We start from the raw sequence: 10,603 nt of genomic DNA on the forward strand, positions 1-10,603 counted from the left end.
GGAACCCTGCCCTGCCAGCGACGCAAATGTTTTTGTATTCATTCCGAATCAAGGCCTTCTCAATTCTGAAATGTTTCCTCCTCAATCGTTCTACAGGACTGGCAAGTATACGACTCAATTAAAAACCATCTAGGTTACCTGGTACACCGATATCAGTTAGACAAGTGATCAATGACAGTTCGCAGCGTGGACAGATCTATGAGGCAGTGCTATGAGGCTAGACTTTGATGAGAATGCAGCAGCAACGCGGCTCTCACCCAGGTTGGACTCGGACGCCAGCCCCTCCCTCACGTAGTGTGGTCAGGGGGTCCACATGGGCTACAGATTTGGACTGACACTCGGAGCCAAACAAATTTTGGATCGTCTCAAAGTTGAGGGTAATCTCTCCCCACCACGCCCCCGCCCCACTAAGAACAGGTCACGCTCGATCTTTTCAAAACTTGGCATCATGTAAAGACATCCATTAGGGATTTCAACTAAATATTTGACATGCTATGGTTTTATTGTTATGATCATTAACTTTTTGAAGTTCAGGCGTACGCGTAGGGCGCGTGTCAGCCCGCGTGGATCGACCACACGTGTCAATAGGAAAACAATTAACGAATTAGTTTCCCGCTGAATTTTAATTACAGTGGCACGATTGGACTTTCGTAGATTTTCGCTGTTCCATGCCTCTGAGAAAAGTCCAAAGGACAATCTTGCGGTTCGACGGGTAAAAAATTTGTTTACATGCACTACAGGCGCGGCATGCGGATCGGAGCGAGGAAAAAAGCCTTACGAACAGTATAGTATAGGCCCTACATGTGTCATCACCAAAGATCGTATCTTTGGCCAATGGGCCAATGACAAATCGAAAGATCTGCGGGTGACTAGTAGTGCTGTTCCGTGGATATATCCGATCGGTGACGCCTCCACGTCGGATCATTGCTAGCTCCACGACGGATCCGTTAACAAGGCCCTACGTATACTACTACTATTACTCCGTTGATAGACTACATGGATTGCACTCAGGAGATGCACTTTATGTGTTAATTTCAGTCAGTAGACTAGACGTTTTTAGCTGAGCTTAGACTATTTGACATCACGGATAGCATCAAAAGGCAGGCCATTTGCAGTGACCCATATGGTGCTTTACGTGAACTTGATCCATTCTGCACGCAATTAAAGGTAAGTATTGAGAATTTTATAAGGCCTAGACTAGCTCTACTAAGTGGAGCGTTAGTATTCCTCTTTCAACGATTTTGGACGGGATCGTCATAAGTCTATGTTTGTCTGACAATCGCGTCCAAAATCGTTAAAAGAGGAATATTAACGCTCCACTTAGAGCTAGGCCTACGAACACACTTTCAAAGGTTTTATTTGAATGGAACTGGACATATCTGAAGGCCACACCTCTGTGGTCATCTTACTGCCTCAGACTATGGAGGTATTTCTTCCTCCATACTCGGACTGAACCAATGAAGGGTTCCTTATTTGCCCATTAAAATCCCAAGTTACTCCATGACTTGAAGCAGATGTGGATGCTGGGAAGACACACTCACTCTCGGGCCATTTATTCCACCTATGCACTGCCCTTTGGCTTTGTTGAGTATTTGCTTCCAGCTGACATCAAGTCTTGATCTGGACATGGCTAAAATGACCTCTGGTACCCTGGAACATTGAATGGGTAAAGTTCCATATACAGCCACCAGTATTTTTCCTTATGGTGACTTTAGGCCATCAGAAAGCAAAAACATGTCCAGAAAAGATCAATTTATGAGTGAAAAAATCAAGACATTTACTAAGAAAACACTTAAAATTTTTCAGACCAGTCCCATAGGGTTTGTGCACGAGGTGTCAAGTGGCGTCTGTATGTGGAACTTTTTTCCATTGAATCTTGATTATAACATCTAAATTTGATACATGATTCTGTAGGTTTGATTAGGACCGCTCCTTTTTCTTCTCGTTTCTAGTCTAGGGAGGTGCACGTACATGTAGTTTACCCTTTTGTCATAAGAGAAGTCTTGTAGACTTGATATAAGCTGTAGATACATTTTATACATGGAAATATCCAAAAAAGTCCTCAGTTTTAATATGAAAATGATAAACTGCAAAACCAAAAACTGTGGCACGCTTCACCATTGACCAAAAAAAACGATTCAGAAGTGCACAGTCATAAGAGAAATTTACATCTAAGTCAGGGATATGTTTTTCCTCAACTGCTCGCTTCTTAATTCACTGCTTGATAAATTGATCAATTCCCAACAGAATGGCTGACCGCGACGGAGGAGAGAGCAGAGGAGAATGGAAGAGAAGGAGACATGAAGCACCAGGTGATGTACAGTATCTATTCAAGCTGTCGTGTAAACCCTTGTAATTTAAAATAATTGGACCTTACAGATTTGAAAATGTATTTTGAAAATGTATTTTGTCCTCTGTGACCCAACAAATAAGTTGATATCATATGTCACCCATGCACATGTGGAAAAAATCCACTGCAGTCCTTAATCTTTGTTTCTGTTGGAATATCAAAGATTGCTGGGGATAATGTACAGAATAGCTCTAAATAATTGTAGTTATGGTTTTAACAATTTCATTTAATTTTTGCTTGATGCTTTCTTCTGTTTTGAGTTTCTTTTTCTTTTTCATTGAATAAATGAATGTGCGCGTATTCATTTTATTTACACAATCGTGTAGATAAAATTGTGAACAAGGAATGTTTATTTGGGAACAGTAATCTGCTGTGAAATTTTTTTTTTTTTTACAAAAGTTGCAAGGTTAGAATTAATTACTTGAGGATGTGTGCCACACATGTATTCAAAGTCATGCATCATCTATACTATTTTAGCGATTTGGTCAGGTGCACTGCAGACAAAGTGCACATTTTAGAGCGCAGTGTTAAGATACTAATTTTTTTTTTTGACTGTCAGTATTTTGTTCTCAATACAGGAGAATTGGATGATAACACACTGCTCAGCATATCTGCTCAGATTCATGCAGGTGAATGGAGGGAACTGGCTACAAGGCTTGGCTTCAGCCCAGCAGAAATCTCTGACTTTACAAGCCATTACGCCTACACCACTGATCAGATTTACCACATGCTGGTCTCGTGGAGGACGAAACATTCTGATGATGCCAGTCAGAGAGAAGCCCTCAGCAAGGCATTAAGGGAGGTTGGGAATGCTTATCTTGCTGATGAGTTCAGTGGTGAGTGCATGTTATATAATGACAGCAGTGTTTAAAATGAATCCTGCATTGGGATAACATTTTCCCAGGGTGATAAAAACCACGAGGAAGCCATAACCACAAGTAAAAGATGCTGCGTTGACACTACATCCTAATCCTTTTGTATATCACACGCCATGTGACTTTGAACACCGAGCATGCCAAATGCAGTGTGAATTATATTTTTTGAGCATACATTGTATCGCCGTTGATCTGCATTCTAATTCAAAAGAAAGACCGAACTGACTGAATTAAAGCATGAATTTGATTAACATTGAGGGAGTTCGAGTTTTCAAATTGTCGAAGTGGCGTTGTTGTGCATGTCAGTGAAAAAGAATGATATGATATTGTCCATTTGTGGACAACTTGAAAGTACCCTCACATACTGCATAAAGTGCGGTTGCAGAAGAAGTACCAGGCACACATTTGTATTCCATATTGAACCGTGTAACCAGCGGCACTGGTTACCCTGTCCCTCCAATGAGAAATTCTCATCAGGCAGTCATGGACTTCTAAACTCAACATTGCCACACTTACATGTACTTGATACAGTTGGGTTAAATTACCCGATCCTCTCCAAAAGGGCGATTGAGAGAGGTAGATAAGATCCAGGTTAGATCTCAATCCACCTTGCATTTCCACTTGCAATTGATCCTCCTTCCCCTTGTAGGATCCAATGTGAACAAGGTCATATGCTGTAGTGAGAAGGAGGTTATGGTGTCCAATCCCATCCAAGCAAACTTGTGAACTTTTCACAAAACTCTATACCAGGCAAGATATGGAACGGAGGGGTACCCCCCTTACCTGTCCAATCCCTATACACACTGCAGACTATGGTTACCTAACACATCCCACCTAGAAGTCTCTACAGAATTCCTGAGATTCCGATCAAACAATGACCAACACAAAGGCGGGGGGGTTCCCTCTGTCCCATATCTTGCCTGGTATAGAGTTTTGTGAAAAGTTCACAAGTTTGCTTGGATGGGATTGGACACCATAACTTCCTTCTCACAACAGCATATGACCTTGTTCACATTGGATCCTGCAAGGGGGATTGAAGGAGAATCAAAAACTTGACTACACTGAGACTGTTGTATGAATGCATGCTGCTGGCACTAAAGTGAATACGTCATGTGCACAATTATGTGTGTCAAAGGCATTTGCACAAGAACCAGTGCGTGAATCAATACATGTGCTGTACATGTACGCGTGCTTACTCCGTTTATTTGCATCGCACTTCCTGGTTCAAAATGATGCCACACTTCGGCATAATGGGGCGGCAGTTGTACTAAATGCCAAACTTGGTAGAGGTGTCATGCCACTGTCTTTCAAAACACTGACAGCATGGCATATATCCTGTTCAGCTAACCAGCTTGCCGTGCCAAATGCAATTCGTCAAGTTTAATAGGCTTTTCCCAAGCCGAACTCTAAAAACTGTTCTAATTAAGTTTGGCGCTGCAGTAGGACAACGCATAGCCTGTAGCCCTTGGGCAGAAGCTAGTGTAAAAATTCAAGCTGTCTGCTAAATATTTCTTTTGGATATTTTTACCCAGAACACAGTACATCTGATGAGCAATCCCAAGATGTTTCTGATTTATGTGAGAAGGAGATGAAGACACACTACAGTAAGAGAGGTAGCTTTGTGAAAACGAACCCATGGTTGGGTGAGCAAAAACACACCAGCGATATGTACGTGCACACTCAGTTGCTGTTATTGAGTGTTCCGCAGAAAACCAAAAACTCTCTGATATCACTTGAGGATATTTTACTCAGTAACAGATCTGACGGTGAATTGATCCCATTGCACATACATGTTGCTGTGTTGAGTGGGTTGGCTGGCTCAGGAAAGACCACTCTTTTTGACAAGATTGCAAGTGACTGGGCAGTTGGCTGTCCTGTATTGAAGAAGTATAAACTGGTCTTCCTCTTGAAAATGTTTGCATTGGAGCAGGGATCAGATCTTACTGATGCAGTTTTTGACCAGCTCTTAGCTGAAGACACAAAGGTAGAGAAAAACGCTCTGTGGTCGTACATCAAGACAAACCCTCACCAAGTCCTCCTTCTGTTGGATGGCTTTGACGAATTGATGACCACCTCCCTTGATAAATCCTCATTTGGCTCCATACTGAAAATCCTGAATGGGAAGCTGTGTAGAGGTTGCACTGTACTTGTTAGTACCCGCCCATCACACTTTGAAAGATTGGTAACCAGGGATCTTGTTGGAGAACAATTTGCACATGTCAGTGTCATGGGTTTTAATAAGGAGGACATGAGGGAGTATGTGAAGAAGTTTTACTCTGATGACTCTGACCAGGCTGAGGGGCTCCTTGCAAGGATCCAGTCCTCCAATCTTCTGTCTACTTTGGCAGCTAGTCCAATGCTGCTTCTGTTGATGTGCTTACTGTGGAAGGACCATTCCACTCTCCCGGAAACAATGTCACGTCTTTACTTCAAGGCACTTGAATACTTTGGCAAAAGAAAAAATGTGTCAAAAGAAGAAATGTCTAGAGCGGTAATTGCACTCGGCAAGGTTGGTTTGCTTGGTCTTCTTTCACAAGGTCAAATATTGTCCTTTAAGGAAAATGACTTTGAGCCAAGTGTGCTTGACATGGCTCTTAAAGCAGGTATTCTGACAAGAGAGAGAGTTGCTAAGGTATTCAGCCTTCACAACAATGTGCAATTCATCCACAAGACATTCCAGGAATTCACTGTTGCTTTATACTTGAAAGACATGTTTGAAACAAACAGAGAGACATTTCAGAAGACACTATACGAAATCATGTCCAAGGGTCCATTGGGTTTTGAGTATCTTCTGCGCTTTTGTTGTGGTGACAATGAGGCATGTACACTGGAGATAATGAAGGCATTTCAGGAGAGGTTTCTGGGGGATTTATCATTGCACAAAAAGGTGGGTCTGTTGGCGCTTCACTGTTACTATGAAAGTCAGTGCACATGTTTGCCTCAAGAGTCATTCATACAATCATTTGTAACTAATACAATTGCTGTTGTACTACTTCGCACTGATGACCTTCACTCATACGCATACTTCCTGAAATGTGTTGCCAATCAAACAAAGGACTGTGGCAATGCGTACCTTGGGAATGTAGAGTTGTTACAAATTCGGTCCCCCGAATTGATAACAGGTACTTGTGTTGAAGACTTAGCATATGCCATGAGTGCAATGACGAATCTTCATGCAGCAAGGTTCATACAGTGCGGAATGACTGGTGAAGACTTTGCACGTGTTGCTGAGTCACTCGCTGATTTACCCAACTTGGTTACATTGGTTCTTAATGAAAGTAACCTAGGCGGCACAGCAGCAATGTGGTGCAAGCAGTTACGGGCTTTCAAGGCCCTGCAAGATCTTGCCTTGAGTGAGTGCTCATTGAACGGCCAAGACGTGGTATTTATTGCTGAGTCACTCAGTGATGCACCCAACATGGTCAGACTGAATCTTTTCGGTAATAACCTGGGTGGTACAGCAGCATCATGGTGCAAGTATTTAAAACAGTGCAGAACCCTAACGAATCTCATTCTGGGTCACTGCTCATTGACTGGACAGGATATGGTTCATTTTGGTGAGTCGCTCAGTGATTTACCCAACTTGGAAATGTTGAATCTTCCTGGTAATGACTTGGGTGGTACAGCAGCATTATGGTGCGAGAAGTTGAAGGATTTCAAGGCCCTGCAAGACCTGGCCTTGTTCAACTGTTCGTTAAATGGACAAGACGTGATAAACATTATGGAGTCACTCATTCCTTTCCCCAACGCCCTTGCGTTAGATCTTTCTCGTCATAACCTGGGTGACACAGCAGCATCATGGTGCCAGCATGTCAAGCAATGCAAGACCCTGCAGGAGCTGCGCTTGCGTGAGTGCTCACTGACTGGACAGGACATGGTGCATGTCGCTGGGTCACTCCGTGATTTACCAAACTTGGTCGGCTTGTATCTTACTAACAATAACCTGGGTGGTACTGCAGCAGTGTGGTGTGAACAACTGAAGAAGTGTAAGGCACTTCGGACCCTGAATCTTCATTGCTGTGAGCTGTCACAGAAAGAAAAGATACTCATTAAGAAATCACTGAGGGACCTCAAAAAGAAAGGACTACTCATCTTGTAGACCTTAGTGAACTTTTACTGTTCTGCAGGCCTACATAGGTTCGTGGTACATAACCTGTTCATGTTCGTGTACATGTACACAAAAGATATACATTATATTTATGACTTTACCACACACACTCATTTGATATCCCCTGATATTGATAATAAGGTCCGTTTTACCTTTTGACCACTGTCTACTGTGCCTTGCTTCTCTGTCATTCCTGCATTTTTCACATTTTTCTCCTGCTGTGAGCCACTTGATATGAAAACTGATATGTGACATTTCTCACATCCCTAATTCCCAACACTCCTCAACCTGTAAGCACAAAATGAGAAACCACTAGCCTTTCTATTTGTCTGAAAGCTGTCTGTTTGGATTGCATGATCACAACAACCAAAAGTATAACACTTTGGAAGAACTGCATGCAGAATATCGACCTCATAGTGTTCCAGTCTTCCATTAACTACATGTATACAGTATTCCATTAACTTTATAATGTTATAGAATTAACCCCACCAGAAATGGAATCAATGTATAAATATTGCCCTGAATGTCTGTAAATTTCAGAAAACACCGTTTGCAGCATTTGTACAGCCTTTCAAGCTTTCTAGGAGACGATAGACAATGCTCAGTGTTACTGAACTCTGCAGTGAGTTGAATATAAGGATATCTTTTACAGGGAGAACAGACAGAGATATGCATGTACTATGTATAAAAAATTATGGTACTATATGTATTTTCATCTGTAATCTGTGAATAAGGGGGAACCATATTTCTTTGTCACTACGTGCCGAAAACTGAATAGCTGTGACAGTTGTTAACAGTTGTAATGACATCTTGTGTGGTCCTTACGATGGTATGGTGGTTGGAGATAGTAACATGTACATGTAGGTTCCAGGCTTGTCTTTTTTTTTGTAATAGACCTATATGTAAATTACAAGTTACTGAACTGAAATATGACGGGATTAGAGAGCTCTTTTTGCAATTGATTTGAAATCAGACATACAAAGAGCTAAGATTTAATTTTGTTAACAATCTGAAGCATGAAACTTGCCAGCATTTAAATCTGTATAGCTGTGGATAACTTTTCTATTGTGGTTTGCTGGTAACTGCTGCATTGAGCTTGATTAGGTTGCTTCCAAATAAGACCAACTGTATTCCATGCATATACTGCAACAATGTGTCATCACCATGTAGCTGTCTTTGAGCTGGAGAGCCGAGCTACAGATACATACAGACATGGAAGTCACTGGAAACCTGCATAATTTATAATGTCAATTGATTTAGTGCAAAAGAACTGATGACTCTTTGTGAAATTGGTCAGAGACGTGGACCTGTACCTTTGTGGTTTCGAAATGGATCTTATACACCAATTTTAGACATTTTGGAACAGAGATGCTCTGTGTTGTGCATGATGGTTATAAGAATGTAGAAGCGAGGTTTCATCAGTTTGTTTTCACAGGTATTGGTCTATTTTATGTCGTGATCGGTGATGCTATAATTCAGGGGATGTCCTGATGGGACAGTTGTCCCTTTGTGGGGAAGGGATTTATCTATCGTGTTTTGCTTTCAAGTCTTCTGACTTCAAAATGGATTTGTTGTGGAATGCCTTTACTTTGCTTGTAACACAGTCAGTGTTAACTGTAAATAGTGATAATGTTTACTGCCTAGCAGTTTCAGAGGACAGTGAGGGAGAATGTGATACTGTTGCTGTCTCTGTTTCCAAGTGAATAAATGTATAAATGTTTTGTGGTTCACCAGTATGCCGATTCAAAAAGGTGTCTGTAAGAGTGGTTCATTTTGCCAATTTTAAACTTTTACTAGTGTCTATTTGTTGACCTAAGGAAAAATAAGAAGTAAAATTAGTCCTCTACTTAGTAATAGTGACAGAATAATTCCCAGATTGAAAAGAGAAACATATGATTATGTGAATGTCCGCCATTCAGTACACAATTTGTTTCTGAGATAGTGTTTTCTGACGGGACCATTTTATCTGATGCATTTTATCCGATTCACTCTGTCAAATTTTGGATTAAGTTGCCATATGCATTTGGACACTTTTGAATATTGCAGACAACTTGTTATCACGCCTAATTGTGTTTGTACGGTATTTATTCTTTTCTGGGATGCCCACAAGTAATTTGCCGTTTCCAGATAACAGTTTTTGTATCTGCTGATCCGGTGAATAGATCAGTTGGAAAACCTGAGCTGAACATGGCTTTTGTATACCAAACATGTACTCAACTGGTCAGTCAAGCCTGGAATTCTTTTGTTGTCAGCAATTTGTAAACCCTTGGCCAGCACCATTAACCCTAACACTCCTCAGTCCTCCAACAGTTGAAGGATTGAGGAGTGTTAGGGTTAATCTTTCTTTCACAACTGGTATTGTTCCTAAACGATTAAAGATTGCAAAAGTAATTCCTGTATATAAAAATGGCGATCCTAATATCATCAACAACTACCGACCCATTTCTATATTATCCTGTTTTTCTAAAATATTCGAAAAATGTGTGTATATATGTATTCTGAAGTTTTGAAATAAATTTAGTCTGGTAACTGACTCTCAATTTGGTTTCCGTACCAATCATACTACTACTCATGCAATCCTTGACTTTCTGGACAAGGTGTCTTGTGCTATTGATGATCCCAAACACACTCTGGGGATATTTCTCGACCTTTCTAAAGCTGTTTTAAAACAGACTTGGTTTTCTTCAAATATTTTTGGATAAACTTGATTTGAGCTGTTAAATATGTAATGCAGCATATTTCATTTAAACTGTGTGAGAAACAGAATGAGCGCTGTGCTCAGTGACAGTGAGTGACGGAACAAATCTCAGACTGAAAACAAAAACCTACAATTTACAATTTGTTTGTGAGGTAGTTTTTTGAAGGGACCAAGCATTAATCTGATCCACTCTGTCAAATTGAGGCTTAAGTTGCCACTCCATTTGTGTTATCATTTTAATATGAATGTGAATTGAAAGCAGACTTTATGTATGGCATCACCATACTGTGTTGCTATAAATCATACATGTACTCGGTCCTTTCTAGAATGGTCAACAAAGAATAACCATTTCCACATCAAATTTCTTGTATCTTCTGATCCTTGTACATGAACAGCACATTATCATTGAAAGAGTGAATGGATCAGTTTCGTGTATCACTAAGTTCAGGACCAAAAGCATAGCTTAAGTCCCAACACAGGATTTGAAACACTAGTGGGTAGGTATACCCTACATTTAATTCATTAGAAAGCATCAAAGTCACGAATACTTTTCTTTGTGTTCAGTTTGTTGA

General features: G+C 40.8%; 1 protein-coding gene across 1 annotated transcript; it reads left to right on the plus strand.

Annotated features, from left to right (window-relative positions):
• Positions 1–729: 729 nt before the first annotated feature.
• LOC110975361 (NACHT, LRR and PYD domains-containing protein 3-like) lies at positions 730–9,083 on the plus strand. The gene is made up of 4 exons (XM_022227802.2): positions 730–1,167; positions 2,248–2,312; positions 2,929–3,186; positions 4,758–9,083. The coding sequence occupies exons 2-4, from the start codon at positions 2,249–2,251 to the stop codon at positions 7,322–7,324; spliced, it is 2,889 nt and encodes a 962-aa protein (XP_022083494.2). The 5' UTR covers positions 730–1,167; position 2,248; the 3' UTR covers positions 7,325–9,083.
• Positions 9,084–10,603: the final 1,520 nt, after the last annotated feature.

The sequence above is a fragment of the Acanthaster planci genome, linkage group LG02 (assembly GCF_054643075.1).
Source record: "Acanthaster planci isolate LZ-2023a linkage group LG02, COTS_SCS, whole genome shotgun sequence".
NCBI classification, from domain to species: domain Eukaryota; kingdom Metazoa; phylum Echinodermata; class Asteroidea; order Valvatida; family Acanthasteridae; genus Acanthaster; species Acanthaster planci.